A 21426-nucleotide genomic window follows, 5' to 3' on the forward strand; every position below is an offset into this window, starting at 1 on the left:
AAAAGGGAACTCTATCTATTAATATATTGTACGTTAAAAGCTAAAAACAAGAAACTGTCATACGTATTTAAATTTATTAAGAGAATTTCAAGAACACATCCCAACATAAACATTAGCTTTGTTCATTTTAACAATTATTTGTTAATTACAGAGAAGTAATGAACTAAAAACTAAAAGTTTAACATAGCCTGGCTCTGGGTTGGCAAAACCTAAAACTACATCATGTAAAAGGAGGGCTTAACATGTAATTTGGCTATTTTTCAGCACATAATTGGTAGATTAATTAAGAGCTGTCTTCATTCAAAGACATCATTAGAATGAGTGCCAGGGATGTATAAAGAATATAAAAAACAAAACATAAAACCAGTCGTACAAATACGCCAAGAGAGCAGCTCTACACATTAGATTTACTTCAGACTTGATCTATTTGAATGTTATGGGCTGCTATAAGTGCAGTTAGGTCCAGCAGTCAAACAACTAAACGTGTGCAAATTCCAGGGATACTTGATACTGTTTGCACTGCTGTGATTTCTTTCTTCTAACGTACAGCTCAAAAAGTTGCACGTAAAAATGTATTCCTTCAGCAGAATGTCTTTTTTTTTTTTACACTTACAGTACTGAAAATTCAAAGAATCAGTAAAAAAAAATTGGAGCTTACAGACGATTTTAACCCAACACTGAACACGAACCTGGCCTAGAACAAGGTAATGTACTGTATTGTACTGTACTACTGAAAACTTTAAATTTAGACTCAAAATACTTCATTAAGCCCTCAAGCATTTAGTTGTTATGGCACTAACTTTTTTTTACAGCTGTTTCTCGTCAATAAATAAATAAGATTGTTCAGTGACACTTTGAGAACATGTTATGGCCGCTGCTGTCTCGATGAGCTCCTGGCAATGCTAAAATATTCACACTTTATGTTTAATCAAGTTAGTTTAAATTTCTCCATTAAAAAGAAATGTGTGGAGCCCTCACTTAGATCCTTTGATCACATAGGTATGGTATTACTTTGGGTCCTGTGATTAAAAGATCTATATGGGGTTGGCACTGTTTGATCCGACATCAGACAGTTTAATATGTAGTTCTGTCACAATAGGAGCCATTTTTAGTTATGGATGCAGTTACTGTGAATTCCTTTGTTTTTATGCATTTACACCTTCTACCACCAAGCAGAGCGCGCTGATGTTGTGAGGTGGGAAAGCCTTATTTAAGGAGGATAATGTAATCAGTAGTTGCTTGTGATCCGAGAGATCTGCCTTTAATGAATATTTGGAGTTATTTTAATTGAAATGGAAAATATAGCCTATACTGCAAATAGTCCCTACATGCCACAACTGACTATATGTAGTGTTTTCAGATTGAACTTCTTCGCAAATTTGCTTGTTAATTACCAGAATAAGAGGAACATTCACCCATCAGCAGTACATGCAAATGTTTTTTCTGTTATTTTTTTAATGAAATAGCAAGAGGTGCTTCTGGTCAGGTGCAGCGTCTGCAGTAATGGGATTTGTTGTTCAGTACAGTGAAGTTGTACTTGAGGTACATTTACATATTCCAGATCATCTTATCACTTTAATTAAACCTTGATAACCTGAGTAAACACAAAGTGCACACTCTAAATGATATTTTCATTTATTAGGGGGTTAAAAAGCTATCCAAACCTGCCTGTGTGAAAATTTAACTGCTCTTTTAACAACTGGTTGTGCCATTTTTGACAACAAGAACTGCAATCAAGTGTTTGTGACTGGCCGTTTTTCACATTGCTTTGGAGAAATTTTTGCACATTGTTCTTTAGACAATTGTTTTAATTCAGCCACACTGCAGGATTGTCAAGGTGGACTTTCTGGTGTTTTATGGATTATTGTCCTGCTGCATAACTCGAGTGTGCTTGAGCTTCAGAGCATGAACTGATGGCTGGACATTTTTGGCAAATGTGAGGCTCTTTGTTCTTTTTGGTCAGCTTTGGAGCTCTTCCATAGATGCTATTTTTGCCCAGTCTCTTTCTTATTGTTTAATCATGGACACTGATCCTAACTGAGGGTGAGGCCTGCAGTTATTTAGATATTCTGAGTTCTTTTGTGACCTCATGGATGAGTCGTCAGTGTGCTCTTGGAGTAATTTTGGTAGGCTGGTCTCTATGAAGTGTTCACCAGTTGTGGATAATGGCTCCCACCGTGTTTGCTTCCAGTCCCAAATCCTTAGAGATGGCTTTGTAACCCTTTCCAGACCAAGAGATTACAATGACTTTTATATTGAATTCTTTAAATTCTGGCATGATGTGTTGTGTTTTGAGATCTCTTAGTGTACTTCACTTTTAAGTTTTCTTGATTCAACAGGTCTGCCAGTAATCAGTGCTGGGTGTTGCTAGTGAAACTGAACTTGTAATAATTTGTAAACAAAAAGTGTGACAAACATGCAAAAACCACTACTGCTGTTCCTCCTGCATTATAACCTAAAGGATCACCAGAGTTTATTTATGTTTAATCCGGTAGGAGACATGACCTAACACTCCCAATCATAAATGCCAACTTCAATGACACATTTGTAGGAAAAGTCAGGGGATCAGAACAGATTTCATGGCAATATTGGTGGGATATTTCAGTCTGGGCCAAATTGCTGGGCTTGACATGGGATTGATAATGCTGTCTATAAAGCCGCGTCTCTAGCAGGGCTGAAGAGCCGAGTGATCAGTTTTTGATTTATTTGTCACAAATTCAAACCTAAAAATACAACTATCAGCTTAAACCTAACAATTAAGATGTGGATACACAGTTATTAGTGACACTGTGGGGCTAACTTTGCTATGTCAAAGGCCTGGCTTTATACGAGACCCAACTGACAGGAGAATCAATTCTTTTTGCCAGAGCATCTCACCAGAGGAAGTTCAAATTACACAGACCACTCAATTAGATCTGATATGATATTCCCATAGTTAAACACAGTCTAGCAGATTGTTTTGGGGTTTTTTGCACCGCCACAGAGCCGGAAACCAGACACAAATCTGTGATGTAATCAGCTTGTAACAGCTGAAACTGCCTTTGCATCACCGACTATAATGGTAAACCTGTAGATATACATAAACATAAAGGAATAAAAGGTTATTGGAGTGAGTAAATCATTTCAGGACTTGTGTTTGTTGTGCCTACAATAAGGATGCCACTAACCACCATATTAATAGGATCCCAGTGAAACAGTTGGTGCTGCCAAATCTGAAAAACGTGGGAGATTTCATCTGTTGCGGGAGATGGTGTTTGTTACAGCCAGCACTGCGGCTATTACTGATTTAGACCCTCGGGTGCCCAAACATAAGCTGCAAAGCACTCGCCAATACAAATATTGAAGCCAATGTGTAATGGTTTGTTGTGGTTTAATATCAGGTCGGTAAATCAAGTGCAGGCTTCTGTTTGAAAGAGGGAGACAAACAAACTTAAAATCTCCCAAATGTCTTTGATGGAAAGCAGAAAACGAGTGAGGGAGGAAACCTGATAATTAATAAATCACTAATGCGTTATTTCTGCAATAGGTAGTAATGAATTGTAGGAGAACACACTGAGAGATATATTCATCACTAATTACTTAATTATTGTGGTGAAAAGATCATACTGAGCACTTACTATCAAACGGCTCACAAGAGTGAGGATGAGCGTAAAAAGAGGAATCGGTGATTAGTAGTTATCAGTGAACGAATTAATGAAACAAAACATTTCCGTATATAAACTTGCATTTCTCTATTTCTGCATTTTATTGGTTATTCCTGTTTCTTTGTAGCTACACTTCTTCACACGTTTATTCCTGTATTTCTTTGTGGGGATTTCTTAAGTCTAAAGCAGGATCTTGGTGAACTAAACAGAGGCAAATAATTGCTATTAAATATGTATGACAAAAGCCAACTGCTGATCTATTAGCAACACCCAATAGGGGCTGTTTATAGGCCTTATAAAATCACAGGGTAAGCATTTTGTGAGGTAGTCTTGCTGTAGGGAGATGTTAGGAAAGCGGCACACACTAGCATCGCCTCCTTTCTTTGAGATTATTTTTTCGGTTATTATTATTTTATAGTTATCAATATTTAATTTATCCCGAGAGAAGGGATTTGAAACCTTGAGTAGTGGTGGAAATTTTGAAAAATATCATCAACGTTAATACTTTTTTACAGTTTTTTGTGGCACAAACACTATTAGCGTGGGAAAAAGAAGAAGAAGAAGAATAGATTTCCTGGTGCTTTACTGCTTTGTCAGAAGAATCTCTAAAAACGTCTAATTTTATCATGTTAAATGGGGCATTATTCTTACACAAAGAAATACTTTAAAAAGTTACATTAAACACAAATAATTAAGGGGAAAAAAAAGGTATTATTAAAAAACAAAAGACTTTCAGGTTGAAACTACAGTTTCTTGTGCCAACCTCTCTTAAATATATATATTTTAACTGGCATTGAAATACATAATTACAATACTCCAGCTGTATAAAAGGCTATTATGACCACAGTAATAAAGTGATTTTCCCATGGCAGTGACTGTGAAAGCAGAAAATTTGATATATCTCAGCCCTCAACATGGTCATAAAGGCTGAATCTGAGCCAAGCAAGAAGCAAAACAAAAACCAGCTATTTCATTAAAACCTGGCAGCGCTGGTGTTACTGCCAGTGTTTAACTGCTTATGGAAGATAACTATACAACACTGTCTTTTTATGCATTGCTGTATGTTAGGAATAGAGTCACTGGCTATATACTCAGCAGCTTACACAGTTCTCATGTTAATAATTCATATATGCTGCATTTCTTTACATGAGTCGATACTCTGGGGGGTTTTTTTGCAGTTTTTTTTTAGCTGTGTCCATTGGTTCTCTACTGGAAGATCACTTTCCAGATCAATTTTATTTTTTAATCTGAACCATTTAAAAAAAACAGTCATTTAGGTAGTAGCCACTTTCTCTTCAGACATATTCCGGCACCTTTAATCATCCTGGTGTTTAAGTTATTTTTATTTGATGTAAAAAAATCAAAAAAAATCCTGTGCCTTATTATGAGCTCATAAAACATTCACATTATGGATTTTTAATGTTTTTGAAGATGACTCAAACATAAGATGTATGCTCATTTCTCCAGAGTCTAATAACGAGCTCTTTTTGCACATCAGTTACATCCTTCTATAAACACACATGATGATGATGATGAAGTGATTTGAGGAATTGCTTTTACATATTCTTCTTTGAAGAATGTCATTCTCCTCCCCGCACAGGGGAAAGACGGGAGGTGTGAGATGAGGACATTCGTCACTGATGTTACATCAAGCGCTGGTCTGAAAAGTCTCTGCAGCATCAGAATTTAGTCTCATTAAATTTAGCCTTCCTTTTGTATTTCATAACAGACTATATTTAGATCACACTGGAGCAGGCTGCTACTGAGGCTGGCACTAATAAGTAAAGTGAGATGAATGTCTCTGTAGTGTGCTTAAAAGTGTTCGTGGTTGCTTAACCCATCTTCAGGTTTAATTTGCATTTGGCCAATGAGCATCCAGGGCTGCATTTGTCTTTTTATGTTTTCAGGATACATTTATATGAATTTTAACCCACTTGATATTTTACACAGCTTGGTCTGCTTAGTTTAGATATCATTTTTTATAACTGAGGTGAAACTGAGAGGAAATCCTGACCGAGGCATGATTTAAAGGTAAATGCAGTGACACAAAAAGTTGTCAAAGCAGTGCTTGATTTTAAGCCAAAAGAACAAAATATCACAAGGTAATCTAACACTGAAGATATTTTCCCATTCAAACCTTTCTCACCACCCTTTTAGTAAAAGAGAGAAAGCTGCTTCTCTTTTAAGATTTCAAATTGTTATTTCCCTTTGTGTTTTCCAGCTTCATGTATGGGGAGCTCACAGACAAGGACACGACGGAAAAAATGCGACTAACATTTGAGAATTATGAGATGAACTCGTTTGAAATACTGATGTACAAGAAAAACAGTGAGTAGCGACTCTACATGCGAGAAAAGAGAAAACTTCCACAGTCTCCTCATTATGCAAATGTATTCAGAGCCTCTGTAACATACAGCAGAGTTCAAAGGCAGCCAAGAACATTTCTACCTCTAGAAATGTACTAATTGGTTGAGAGCCAGACCAGAGGAGCCTTCCTCAGCAAAATGTGGGGTTGTTTGTTTCCTGTTGCTGGTGTAACATGCAAAGTTTTGAAAGGCCATCAAGATTCCTACTATGCTATATGCACACACTGATTCTTTCCCTTTATAAGAAGCAGGTGATGAAGCTAAATGTGTGCTGTTCTTTGTACTTTCAGGGACGCCTGTTTGGTTTTTTGTGAAGATTGCTCCCATTCGTAATGAACAAGAAAAAGTGGTCCTGTTTCTCTGCACATTCAGCGACATCACAGCCTTTAAACAGCCTATTGAAGACGATTCTTCCAAAGGTTAGACTCTGGGCAAATTTAATTTGTTTAACTTCACATTTTTATCAGACAGGGTGAGAGGAGGTAAAATGGGGAAAAAAAGAATGTACATCCATACTTGGGCGCCACATGAGTCTGTAAAATCCTGTTAGATCTATTTTTCCACTACACACGATAGACCCGTATGATCTACTTCAGAGGTAGAAGTCAAATCAGTCTGCCTGCTTTCACCATTCACCAGTCAAATGTGCCTCATCTTCATAGTTATCAGTACACAGCACAAAAAGTTATTCACTGGACTGTATGAGTGTTAGACAGATAAAATAGAACATGAATTAGTGCAAGAGTGCATCCAGTAATAGGGGCAAAAACGGGGTTTGTCGTTAACATGAAACTGAAATTATAGTTCAGGCTTGAGCATCAACAGGTAGGATGAAAAGACATGTATGTTTGTGTTCCCTGCACTGATACTGGAGACTGTAGTAACATACTGCCAAAACAGCGTTTTGAGGGTTGATGGACAAATGCATTTCATCACTATAAAAAATAAATTTATGTGCACTATAGGGCACTAAACTAACTAGCAGTTGCCGGTTTCCACATGTAGCAGAGAGGGAGTGGTATTTTTAATAATTAGGATTCATCCTTTAATTCACAATTTAATTAATTGGACATAGGTCCAATATTTCCACTCATCTGTGCTCTATTTTTAGTTTTCACCAACTCTTTAGTGAAATTTATGATTCTGAATCCTCAACAGTGTACACCAGCCAGTGGCTAACTTTGTCTGTCTGCTGCTTGGTGCCCAGTAGGCTGCTTTTGCTGAAAACAGCAGCCTGCTGTGACCATAAACAACATTAATGAGAGTGAACCAAAGCCACCCACGCAATTTTGTTGACCAAAAGATGCAGAAATCTAAACATTGTGTGATATGATCCATTTTTCGACCTGATAGATTTGTGGAAATAAAAACAAAACACACAATAAGTTGCACTGTATATGTTTGTGCACAAATATCCCTTCTTAAAAATGTCTATCATGACTCTGATTTTTGTATGAGTACAGTAAGTATACCCTTACTGTTTTCACAGAAATTAAGACGGTAAGTAGCAGCCAGGTGCTGCTAATCAAATTCACTTGATTAATTGATCATCAGTAAGTGTGACCACCTCTATAACAGGAAACGTTTTTTTCTGGCCCGGAGCATTCAGCTTTGTGTGTGTACACAATGCCACAATCTTCCCATTAGCAGACGTACCTGCAAATTTACACAAGGTCAGACCGTGTAACGTTAAGAGAAACTGCAAAAATCCAAGGGCTTCATCTTAGACCAGGGGTGCCCAATCCCGGTCCTCGAGAGCTACCGTCCTGCAGCTTTTAGATGCATCCTTGTTCCCACACACCCATATCAAATGAATGGCTTGTTATCAGGCCTTTGCCAAACACGATGGCATGCTGAAGAGGTAATCAAACCATTTGATTCAGCTGTGTTGGAGTAGGGATGCATCTAAAAGCTGCAGGGTAGTAGCTCTCGAGGACTGGGATTGGGCAGCCCTGTCTTAGACTCTACAGGCCTCGGTTAGCATGTTAAATGTTAAACTTCGCAACTGCATAATTAGAAAAAGCCTGAAGAAGTACAGGTTGTTTGGAAGTGTTGCCAGGAAAAAGCTTATTCTCTCTAAAAAGGCACATGGCAGCACTGCTTAGGTTTTACAAACCTACATCTGAGCAAACTGCAGAAGTTCTCTAACAATGTCCGTTGACCATAATGCACTGTGCTACATTTGGTGAAAGCAAACACAGCATATCAGCACAGATACCTCATACCAAGCACGGTGATGGAGGGGTGATGATTTGGGCTTGTTTTGCAGCTTGCTCAACCATGAACTCCTCATTATGCCAAAGTATTCTACTGTCAAATGTGAGAGCGTCTGTCAGACAGTAAAAGCGTAGTCAAAACTGGGTCATGCAACAGCACAGTGATCCCACTCATAGCAGCAAATCTATGACAAACTGCCATAGTCCAGTCGAAGGCCAGATTCAACCTGCCTAAAAAGCTGTGATGGGAACGTAACAGATCTGTGCAAATGCCCACAAACCTCAATGAACTGAAGCAACATTGTAAAGAGAAGTAGGTCAAAATTCCTCCACAAAGATGCGACTGACTGATCACACATTTCAAGTTATTGCTGCTAAAAGTGGTTCTCCAAGCTACTATATGATAATGTATGTTTCTAAGCATATGACAGAAGATATAAACAGACCTATACTCATGATCTCATGAGATCGTATATGATCAGGTGGTCTGACAATGTCCATGAAGGTAACTTAAAAAATTAAACACAGGACTATAGAAAACCACATCCTGTCAGTGGTTGACTAACATTTTATGATGAACTTTTCTTTAATTCACCTGGACCAAGAACTTAACAGTTTTTTAAAACCCAGAGGCTGTTATCATGTTCTGTCCTATTTGGCTTATAAGACTTTTGCTGGGCAGTTTGTATCAGGAGCCTTGAAACCGTGTTTCTTGGCTTGGCCTTTTGTAAAAGTGAGGAATCATGAATTTATTCAAACTGAAATCTGAAGCTTGTTGAAGTTGTTGATGCCCTGCATACCCAGATAATAATCAAGCTTTAATATGCATACGTAGCAGATGCTGAGCAAATGTTCAATACTGAAAAAAGTGATTTCAGAGCCACAACTCTACAAGCAGCGAAAGCGTGTTGTAGCCCCTGGAAAAATCTGAAGTATCAAGACTCATATTGAAAATTTGCTTTCTATCCGTGTTTAATGATCAGGCTGGGGAAAGTTCGCCCGGCTGACTCGTGCTCTAACAAGCAGCAGAGGAGTCTTACAACAGCTGCAGCCCACGGTTCACAAAGGAGAGAACGTCCACAAGCACTCCCGCCTCGCTGAGGTAAGGTTCGCTCATTGGATTTAATTTCAGATTTTTTTTCCACTGTTGAAGTTAAATAGTGTTACATTCTGTAGGAAATAAAATGTCCACAGATGTGAGATGGTGCTTAAATGTCATTAGTAGGTGAAAATCTAATAAAAATATGAATATTGTGTATGAAAGGGAAAACGGAGTAAATGAACAAGAGCTAACTTTGGACACATTTTTCATGAGCAGGTGAACTTCAGTCACTAAAAGGATTAGCAAACCTTAGCTGCAGCATTTTTGGCTCCCCATTGTGGCAATTTACCTGTCTGCGCTGAGCTTCACATATTAACTGGGTTTTTTGTGCAGGTTCTGCAGCTCGGCTCAGATATCCTACCTCAGTACAAGCAGGAGACTCCCAAAACTCCACCTCACATCATCCTGCACTACTGCCTCTTCAAGACCACATGGGACTGGGTTATCCTCATCCTCACCTTCTACACCGCCATCATGGTGCCCTACAATGTCTCCTTCAAGATGAAGCAGAACAACGTCACGTGGCTGGTGGTAGACAGCATTGTGGATGTCATTTTTTTGGTGGACATAGTTTTAAACTTCCACACCACATTTGTTGGACCTGCCGGTGAGGTCATCTCAGACCCCAAGCTGATTCGAATGAATTACCTTAAGACTTGGTTTGTTATTGACCTGCTGTCATGCCTGCCATATGATGTCATCAACGCCTTCGAGAATGTAGATGAGGTGAGTGCAGCACTGTGCGTATGGCTCAAATGATTTGTTGATTTGAAACCTGACTCCCAAATAATAGCAGATGTTGTTTTTCTTTGCTTTGGCTCATAGTAAACAAAACAGTTGGACTGTCTTGACCTGGCAGAAACTGAATGTATTATTTTTAGGTATTTTTAAGTGGTTACTGGCTGTTTCCCCATTTTCTACTAATCAAGGAATATGAATGCATATCATTTTAGATTTAATCCTTTTAGACTGTTGGTCAGTCTAAATAACGTCTTGAAACACCTTGAAGTAACAAGCAAATTATTCTAAACTGGTGATAAAATAAAAAGCCATCAGCCATATGGACCTTTGGTGGTGTCCGTCATGTCTGGTACCTCAGAGGATGGTGCTTTAAGGGGTTTTTAAGTGATTAGCTTGTCACGCGTCACTTTGTAGGTGACATTTTGTCACTGGTGATCATTCCAGCCTCCGGTTGCCTAGGTAGTAGGCCCCTGATGTGTTTACCATCTGTCATCAGTAAATCAACAGTATCCTTCGCTGTTGTATCCTTGTCTTAGAGCTGGTCTTTTTGCCCGTTGTTACACTTGAAGTCACTAATTGTCAATGAATTTCTGGCTGCCATGTCGATTCCTCTCTGGATGCCACCTTAGACTCTTTGTAGTGTTCTCCCAAGCTATTCCCGAAAGGTGTTTGCTGCTAGAGGAGGACACAGCTGTCAGGGAGTGCCTTTATGCTAGACCTGCAAGAATGTTTTAAGATGGAAACAATCACATGAATGCCAGGATTTAAGGATTTTCAGCAGAATATTGAGTAGTAATGAGATGATGAATGCATCTTACTTCAGCTTTCAGTGGTTTTAATGTTGTAGTTAATTCTGATTCTCTTCAGTCAAACTGAATTCATCATTTAACAGTGATGTTTGAAATACATGTTATCCACCGTTATTTTATTTTTTTAAATTTCACTTTAAACAACATGGAAATACACAAATATATTAACATATTAAAGCATGAAATTAATTTTCCACTGTGTAATAACTGATCTCTAAGAAAGTTTTTAAGCTTCCATGTCTTCTTATTAGTAGTTTGACATATGCATCTCTGCAGTAACAATGGGGGAAAGATAACATTGCATGAACCAGGCCTTTGTTTCTTTCCTATAGGGCAGCAAACACAATATAAAACATCTGGATAGGTGTTACTCTGAAATGTGTACACTAAATGGTTTATCGGAGTAGATTAAGCACTGATGCTGGCATGCGCTTCACAGTGACTGCAGCCGCTTATCATGTTCTCTTGCTGCAAACTTCTCACAAGAAGGGACTTAGATTACATACATGGCTGTTAAAGATGAAGACTTTGCTGGTGATAAGTGCATCACTTTGCATCAGATTACTGCTGCATTCTCTGCTGCTTATTCTCTCATCAGTCACCCTAAGAACAGTGTATGTTGTTGTGCGGATAAACAAATGCTCGAGACTCTTAGTTGGATCTTAGTTATTGGATCTAAATATCTCTAAATAAGTTTGTTGCTAAGCGATCATCACTACTCTTCAGCCAATGTAAAGATTTAACAGTTAAAATGAACTTTAATCCAAAGTTTGTGAGATGATTGTGATATATTCTTTACAGCATATGGTGCCAGCTCTATGACCCTCTCTAAAATGTGAAAATGTACTGTAAGCCCTCTAAACCAATCAGGACTTTTCTTACTTTGGTTTCTCAGAGCCATCAACAGCAACTTCACATTAAGATTAAACAACGGAAAAATAATTTTACTGTTAAAATCAAATTAAAATCCTGTAAATAATGATTTGATGGACAGGTTATTAGGTTACCATGCAGCCATTTAACCACATTATCAACTACTCTGTATCAGAACCTGTTCACTGGTTGTTATTTCGGGTAGGAACATTAAAAAACAAGTTTTAATGAACGGCTTAATAATATGCTTGTTTGTGAATAAATGTTCCACTATAGTGATGAGTGTTTGCTGGAGAGCCATCACAGGATCTCGAGATAATTGGCACATTTTAATTTGAGGAAGGAGCGTTAACACTGTTGAACTCGGCCACTCGCCAGTGCTCCACTGTGTCACTGATGCCCTAAAGCCATTAACACCTAATGACAGTTGAATAATCATGGGAAATAGTGCCATTCTACCAGACAAGCACTTTGAGTTAGTCCATTTTTAATGGATAAATTTCAGTTTCATAATGTGATGAAGGAAGGTTTGTTAAAAGCCTAACTTTGGTTGGTTCTCTGAAGAAAAAAAGGTTATTTGGTCTATTACGTGATACCATTTCTCATCTGCATTTAGAATAAAGAGAAAAAATAACTTGAAGGAAGGTTTACATGTAAAATATTTTACATGTTTAGCTCTCTGTGATTAAAGATGTCCGAGGAGAAAACGCAGCTTCAGAATCTGGCGTAAATGTATCTGGAGATCTTTTTACCCCCCCTCAAACAAACGTGGCACTTTAAAGTCCTGCATTTGCCAGTATTCATTATATTAGTGTATCATTTTGTGTCTCGGTGTGTGTATATGTGCCACATCTCTTGGTGTGTATGTGTGTAAAACACTGTAATAGCAGTTTACGGCGCAGTTTCTCACTGCGCACTGTTGGGTGTCCCACACAGTATAAGATATGCAGTAGTAAAGCTGATTGGTGGACAGAGAGCATTTAGTTGTGCTTGCAGATCAGGCATTTCAGCCTTTCTAGTATTTCATCGATTCAGCATTCTAAATGCTGACGAGTTCAGTTGACCGGAGCAGTCAGGGGTCAGTAGAAAGGAAAAGCAGCAACCTTTTTGTAGCTTGAATGCTGATGTTATTTGATCGTGTGATGCTCATTAAAGAAAAACTAAACCAACCATGGACTGTCTGAATAGATTTTGTCATTGACAAAATCTTTTGAAAGTATATGAAAGAGCTACAGAGTTCTTCTTAGTTTATTTTTAAAAAAGACAGTTGATTATATAAATTGCTGCCAGTGTAAGTAAATGCATCATTAATTGTAGATTTAAATTGTGAATATTGGCTGGTTTGACAGTAGATTGAAATGTCATTGGGATCAAACATGGATTGTGTTCTTTCACTGAGCATTGAGGTCAAACATTAGCTGGAGTGTTTGATTGTTTAGGTTTTCTTCGTATTATTATAGCGTCTCTACTGTCCAATATAAAATGCCTTAATGTGACTGCTGTTGTAATTTGGCACTATATAAATAAAATGGAATTGAATTTAATGTGTGTTGTATCCAAAATAAATTGGAGACTCATTTTGGCTGACTATACTCTCCTGAATACAAATGCAGCAGATAGCTCTGGAACTCAGAAGCGACTGTTTTTGGTGCATCAGTCAGAACTTGTGGTCACAGGAAATTGAGAGAGCAAGCGGATTTTTGCAAGAGGCCTCTGATGATCAAATTTGCATAACGGAGACCCAAGAGGACCCGACATACTCAGGGAAGTGGAAGCATTGGGGTTATTTTATAACCGATGCACAGCGCTACTAGGGATCAGAACTCCCTAGGCTACTAATTCAGCAACTGAACAAACACTGAAGAAATGGTTTTATAGATCCCTTAAAATTCACCTGAAATAATCAGTTATTTTATAGTGTGCATTTCATGCAGGTTAATGCAATTTTAAATTCTTTACTGATTACTGAACATAGAGGAAATGATAAAATCATAAATAATACTAAAAACATGTAAAAGCTAATTTTATAGCTAGAAATAAATGTATGAGCCAGGCTACAAAGATGTGCTTTTAGTTTGGTTACATTTTGTCAGTCCTCAGTAACTTTAACAGTCGTCTTTCATGCAAAAACTGAAAAACTTGCATGCATACATGTGTTTCGATTTCACCATATGGCATCCAGCAGTATCCAGTTGTCTAAGAAACAGAATCATTGCACAGTATAGTCAGTGCAGTATACTGTAAACTGAGCATGCTCGGTATGCACTTGAAAAGACGTCACTTGCTATTCCATTGACGTAGCTGGAATATTATATGATATGTAGCTCTGACAACTAAACACTGCTTGTCAGGTGTTGCTGGCCTTATTCTGTAACATATGTTACTTTTATTTTTCACTCTTTCCATTTTAAAGTGATTATTTGCTTATTATGCTGCCATGGATACAGTGTCGCCTTCTGAAATAATTATCCATTTAGGTGATTGTCATCCATTTATAAGCTGTTTATCAAAACAATATGTCGGATATTCAAAGGTCAGTGGTTTTCTCAGTTGGATATAATTATAATTTTTTTATATAGATTTCAAAGCTAGTAAAAAAAAGAGCTATTTACTTGAACTTTCTTTTGAGATACTATTTTACGGACTTGACATTTACCACCTAATTCATAAAAACATCTGCAGCAGCGAAGATAATTATTTGATGCAGCCTTACATGAAACAGTGCAGCCTAACACTTATGTATGCATCTGCTGTGAGTAAGAAATGTGATACGGCAATGGAGGTAATGGATGCATTGGCTGTAAACCGACATCAAAGCCATGACCGCAAACTCAGGATCATCTTCCATTGTGTCTCTGCGACAACTCAGTGACTCCAATTTGTTCCAAATTGCTTTGAGGCAATCCTTGGCAAGGGTAAATGAGAGTGAGCAAACAATTGCCTGTGTTATTAAACTGGTATGGAAACATCTTGCTGCTGCAGCAGATCTTAACAGCTGACATGAATAACTTTGATGGCTGTTTTCCCCCAACAGGTTTCCGAATAGAAAAGAGAAGCTCATTAACGGGGAGCCGCTGTCAAAGTTATTCTTGGCAATTTGAAACACTGACCGATTTGGTTTTTCACTCGGGGATAACCCAAAACTACAATAAATGGACCACCTCATGTTGCAAGTGGTTTGAAATAATAAAGCTTTGAGTGCGTGCTTTGCACTGTAAACACTTTCAAAACACAGATAAGAATGTTCCTTTGTGTTTCCTTTTGTTTGATTATTGAATGTTGATTTTTTTTAAACTGTGTTTATTCATCGCTTACCAATGATCAAGTATGTTTTCTCTTACTTGTGCTTCGTTTTTGTTTTCTTCTTTTTATCCTTCCATTCTGTTTGCATGGCCCCCCCATCCTCTTCTGCCTGTGTTCATGCATGGAACGTGATGGGAAGAATTGGAACCACCGAGCTGTCACTCAAGTAGGCTTCAGTTTGATTAGAATATCATAGAATGTGTTTTTATTTTACTTGTAGACACACATTCACACATCGATCAGGCCTTAACAATTATAATAGGTGCACAATGTTCTCAACGAGGATATGGCAGTATAAATGCATGAACTGTCAAGATAAGATATGGGATTCTTGTTTTTTTTCGCTCTCTCTGCAAAGCTTTTTAATGCCAGGATTGTCTTATGCAATATTTAAAAATGAGGTTCATTAAAATTGCACAAGAGCAGATTGAGTCCTCACATCAGCAATCATTTATGACAAACTGACTGTAGTTAAATTTTCAACAAGAGTCATCCTGGGATTAAAAATGTCTTTTAAGATAGTGTGTTTCTAATATAGAGTGGTATACATATATACCACATATACATTGTATAAGAACCACCTCTTGCTGTTAGCTATCTCTGATGGCTTTCATTACTTAACTGGCTACCTTAGAGTTGAGTTTAAGGGCAAAGTTCTGAAATAGATCCAGTCTGTAGGTTAAGGTGGTCATTAACCTGCACACTGTTAGGAAGTTAAATAAAAGGCTTTTTACTGAAACTTGCAGAATTATGTTACAACAAAAGTTGCTGCAGGAAAATTCAGGAAACTGCAAAAGAGCAAAAGGACAAATACTAAATCTCCTAACAACTCCGGGTCAAGGAAAGCAATGCAGCCAAAAACTTGAGGGAGAGCAAAATTTATAACCGGGTTCAGAGGCTAATGAAGCACAGGTGAGCTATGCCAAACTATAACAAGGGTGAGAAAGGAACACAGACAGGAAGTAAGCCACATGAGAAATAACCTTTATAATAAAACATGAAGCAGCTAAAAAAAGATATAAAACACACAGACACAGGAGACTGACAGAGACACAAAAGACCGACAGAGAAAGAACCCCCCCCCAAAAAACTGAGGACTATGACAGCCAGAAACTAGAATTTTTACCACGTATTTTAATATTGAACTTTTTAGTGTTGCTACAGCTGCCAAATTAATGTCATATGAAATTAATTATGTACCTGACACATGCAAGACCAGATCAATTAAACGGTTACACGAGATAACAACAGTGTGCCTTTTTTTTTTAAATGATAAGCTTAAATTTAAAAACAAAAACGGCTGTTATCTATTGGATAAAATTGTCACGGTCTGGCTGGGGCAGACCGTATGTGTTGCAGAGGAGGACTCAAACGCAGACCAAAACGTAGTGTGGATAAACAAAACAAGCCGTTTATTGAGGCTAGCAATGAGGGTAAAAATAATCGGGCATCGGTGAAAACTAAACAATAACCTAAACTGGGTGAACTAATAACAAAACATGAAAAAGCTTAACCATAGTGAACTGACATGGGTACCTGGGGATGAGACATGGATGAGCAGACGACCTGACAATGGCATGCAGAAAACAAAGGGCTTAAATACATACATGAGGTGATCAGGGGAGGTGGAGACACATGGGGGAAACAGCTGACAGACATAAACCTAATGACAGGACCAGGAGAGGAAAGCTAAATACAATAAGCAAAGAACACATGACATTGTCAGAATAAAACAGGAAATACTAAAACATGACAACACAACTTAACAGACCTAATATGTGATGAATAAATACAAAACCCCAAAACATAGAAAACCCAGGAACAATAACTGCCTAAACTAAAGGCAGATAGGAAATAACACAAACTAAATCACATAACAAAATGAGACAAATACAAACATGAACTCAGAGCGCTGGGTCAGAGACCCAGCCTGTGACAAAAATGACATTCAACCATTGTTTTACACATCTGAGATTTTTTAGAATTTATTTATTATTAGTTTTATTAAGAGTAAACTTTATCTATAAAAAGCTTGTTTTAAAGAAATTATTAGTGAAAAATATATCTTATGTTACAGTTAAACTGTAGTGTTCTTGGCTCATCCCAGCAAACAAATTGAATATTATTATAACACTAGGATTTTTTTCTTCAGTGATACCTGAACCGTTTGCTTTGTCCCAAATCATGCAAAATAAAGGCAATCTCACGGCAATGTCCATTTAGTTTTACGTAAAAATGTAAATACCACAGAATCCTAGTTGTGAGAGTAGATTGTATTAAAAAAGTTGCGTGGTTGTCAGGTGTGTAGGAAATGGAAGTATTTCAAATCCAGTTTTCAATTTTCAGACATTAAACTAAATCTAATTGTGCGAATTTCTAGTTTTTCTACATGATATCTTAAACTAAGCTGCACAACAAGAACTGAGTATACTTTAATCACTCTAATTTACTCAGTGCTGTTTCCACTTGCACCAAACTGCAGTAGCATCAGCAACATGAGCATCCAATCACATTGTCCTTCAGCCCCCAGTAGGTTGGTATACATTTTATGAGGCAGTGTAAATCCATCATAAAATGTAATTACTCTGGGTAAAACCACAAATCAAATCTAACTGAAACAAACAAGATATCCTGTGATCATGGATGAGCTCTAATGCTGGCATGCGTGTTTTGGAATAACTGTGGCTCTACTGCCATATTTAGTGCACAGACATGATGATTTAATCTAAGTGCATCTCCACAAAAAGGCAAATAAGCACATCTACCAGCTTGTCCTTTGATTAAATCTCTCTCGTATCTCTTCACTGGCAAAGTTTTCTTCCAACTTGTGCTTGTAGAGTTTGCAGCAGAACTCAGAAGCACGATTGCACTGATAATTAAATCATGGCAGAGCTCAGAGCTGTAAAGTGATTTCAGAGAACCTGAGGTGTCTGGCAGGCAGCTAGATCAGATCAAGTGACAGCGAGCACTGCAGTTGTACTGGCATTGCAGACCACAGCACATTAGCAAAATCAATATCTTTGACTGAACGTGCACACACACACACACACACACACACTTGCATTATGACACTAGCACTGAACTGCAAAGGAGACTGATGCGATTGCAGTTGTCTGTCTGAATCACTGTGTTGGTGCTTCAGCATACAGTTAAGCTGAGCAGACATTTAGCTGCCGGATATGTAATTGAAGGAAGTTGCAAAATTTAATCTCATTTTACATAAATGTTTTCAAAATCAGCTGAGCAGATGCTTGGAGTCTTTTGTTATTCCTCGTCTTATTTGTGTATTTTGTGTTTGCTGTAACGTTATGTTTCATAAACACTCATATTTATTCTTTAAAATGCATCTCAGGTTTTGTTTTTCACTCTGTGCATTCTGATATATCATTACATCATTACACAGTAGAACACTGAATCTTATTTCATTTTCGGATTTTGGATTTCCACTGCTACTTTTGCATGTTTGAACAGATACAGATTAAAATATGTTTGTTAATTAGGATTTATTACCTTATATCACTGATTAACAAACAGTGGGTGGTGCATGCTGTTAGTGGGGAATATAGCCACTACTAGTGTGAAGTAGATGACCAAAGAAAAATATGTGTACATTTGGTGAACGTTTGTAAAGAAATTTTTAAAGACTTTGCTAACGCTATTGCTCTAACTATTATTCTGCTGAAATGTTACATGTTAAATAGCTTTTATAGCAAGCAAGGCTTTGCAGATTGTTTTTTTTTTTAACAATTCAAGAGTTTAAATAAATTTGGCTAAAACTTATGAATACATTATAATGCAGTTGTATAAATTATATCTCCAAAGTAGCAACAAATATTTAAATTATATTAACACTTAAAGACAAATGACTTGGTAATTACCTGTTTTTTTTTTTTTGTTTTTTTTTGTAACCACTACACTCTGTGGTACATTTCCACCTCCACCTGACACATGTGAAATGTTGTGAGATGAGAGTAACCAAACAGCAACCTGCTCATCAAACCATTGGTTACTTTTTACTCTACAAGGTATCCATGGATGCCAACAAGAACACAGTGTAATATTATGTGTTTTAAATGTTTTTATAAACAGCATTTCTAAAAGAAAAGCTTTGTATTAGTGCAGAACAATTATTGTAGATAAAGTAAAGTGCTGGATATTATTCACAAGAGCTTGACGTAAAATCATATCAGTTTGAAAGATCTTGAAATATAGTTTCTGATACCTGCCTTTGTTGTGTGTACTTTTCTCCTGTTTTAGGGCATCAGCAGTCTATTCAGCTCACTTAAGGTGGTTCGGCTTCTCCGGCTGGGTCGGGTAGCTCGTAAACTGGATCACTACATTGAGTACGGAGCAGCGGTCCTGGTGCTGCTGGTGTGTGTTTTTGGACTGGCTGCTCACTGGCTGGCCTGTATTTGGTATGTTCAAGTCCCTTTATTAATAATAATACAGTTTTGTCTCATACAGTAAAACCAGAATTCTAGTTTAATTGCTAAAATCATCTTAACAGGTAATCATGTGACATTTGAGGTATTACTGTACTTTACTGTAGGTTTGAATTACATAGTATGTTTTGATTTTCTGCCACATTTGCAATAACAGCCCAGCTAATTAATAGAAACAAGGTCACTGATTAAGATAATGAGGTCATTAATTATCAGTTACTTTTTGTCAACATCCTTGTTCTCACACATTTTAAACTGCATGTTCTTCCACACTTTAAAGTCAAGAAAGCGTTATTGTAGTTTCAAGGGAATTAGTTTTTTTCCCTTCCCATTAATATGCAAATTTATGGAGCAAAGGCCTCCAAAGTCTAATCAGATCTTCTGCTCTACAGGGGGCAAGTGTGGCAGAAGCATTAACTCTCCATTGTGTGTCGTGCTTGATTTATTATGTTTATAAGAATGTCTACACATGCAGAGTGACTGACAGAGCCCATCATGACGAGTTAATGTCCTGCATGCATAAAAACAGAGAATATGTTTGGCAGTTTATGATGAACATTTCTCCTTTGTAGATATTTTTTCATTTTCATAAGAGGTCTCGTGAAAAGCCCTCGTAACTACATTTAATTACACATATTAACATAGAAGATTTCAAACGGAGGCTGTAACCAGTGTCATAAAGATTGTTTTTGGATCCAGACAGTGTAATCAAACTTGATAGGCTGAAGCAGACAATAATACCGGTAAAAATAGCTCCTGTATCGTTTCCCTCCAAATGGTTTCTGTGGTTGCCATGGTCACATGCCGAACCGTGTCGCCGACTTGAGAAAAGTTAAACCATCATCAAGTGAGATGACAGGAGCAACAGCCGTAGCCTCCCTCTCTCCTTGTTGCTGTCACTGTTTTTATAACAAGGGAAAAAATGGAGGTGGTTGCAGCATGACATGAACACCAAGGCTGTAAATAAGAAAGTCATAATCAAACCATGCAATAAAAACTATTGAGTTTTGCTTCCTCGGGGCTATATAAAAATATATTCAGATGATACAGTCAGATGAGGGGAAATGCATTCTGTAATTTTCCATAGAGAAACCCACAACAGAAAGAAAGAATGAAAACAGCGTTTCTTGCATTGCTAGGGGTATTTTTTCATCTCCAGGGCTTTCTGCAAGAAACTAGGTATCTTTGAGCTTTTATATGTTAATAGTGAACTCAGGCAGATGTATTTTAAGCTGTGTGTCTTTTTCACTCAATCTGAAAAGTTCAGAGGTCAGTTCCCTGAAATTAAAGTGAATTGGTGGATATTAATTTTTTTGCCTTAAAACCAAAAAAACTGTCCCCCAATCACTGCCACTTTCCCTAACTAGATGAATGACTGTACATTCACTGGTCATTTTGTTAGATACACTTGTTTGTTTGCTCATTAATGTAAATATCAAATCAGTCATGTGGCATGATTGTTGGTGCCAGACAGGCTGGTTTGAGTATTTCAGAAAGTGCTGATCTACTTGAATTCATCGTGCTATGCATCAACAGCTCAGTCTGGAGGATGTGCAATGGGATATTTTATTTTCCTTACTTACCTCTTCCTCACCGTTTAAACATTGTTTCATAAAGCAGGACAGCAAACTGAAAACAAGTCAGTTTAAATATGTATGTACATTTCATCTCTATAGAAACTTCTGCAGTTGATGACTCATGGTTTGAATCTTGAGTCTACACTGTTTGTGTGCAATGCATAACCATTAGCAGTCAATAGAAATTTCATTCTATAACTCAGAAGGACTTGTTGACATAATATTTTTCATGTAGGCTCAGTAGAAAGTACTCGGCAATATTTTTTTTATATGGAAAGTCATTGTTTCTATAGATTTTTGGAGCTAGAAAGCACACAGTGACATGGGGTAAGCAAAAAAATCATTATGGGTAC

General features: G+C 37.5%; 1 protein-coding gene across 4 annotated transcripts in view; it reads left to right on the forward strand.

Moving 5' to 3' along the window:
- The window catches only part of kcnh1a (potassium voltage-gated channel, subfamily H (eag-related), member 1a), a 57974-nt gene that overhangs the window by 5268 nt on the left and 31280 nt on the right, over positions 1-21426 (forward strand). For 3 of the 4 annotated variants that reach the window (XM_076891501.1, XM_076891502.1, XM_076891504.1), the window contains 6 exons: positions 5866-5972; positions 6301-6429; positions 9210-9328; positions 9662-10054; positions 15194-15220; positions 19312-19469. In XM_076891501.1, coding sequence (XP_076747616.1) covers positions 5866-5972; positions 6301-6429; positions 9210-9328; positions 9662-10054; positions 15194-15220; positions 19312-19469 — 933 coding nt within the window. The remainder of the gene's footprint in view (positions 1-5865; positions 5973-6300; positions 6430-9209; positions 9329-9661; positions 10055-15193; positions 15221-19311; positions 19470-21426) is intronic. The other variant, XM_076891503.1, reaches the window with a different exon arrangement.

The sequence above is a fragment of the Maylandia zebra genome, linkage group LG13 (genome assembly GCF_041146795.1).
Source record: "Maylandia zebra isolate NMK-2024a linkage group LG13, Mzebra_GT3a, whole genome shotgun sequence".
Taxonomy (NCBI): domain Eukaryota; kingdom Metazoa; phylum Chordata; class Actinopteri; order Cichliformes; family Cichlidae; genus Maylandia; species Maylandia zebra.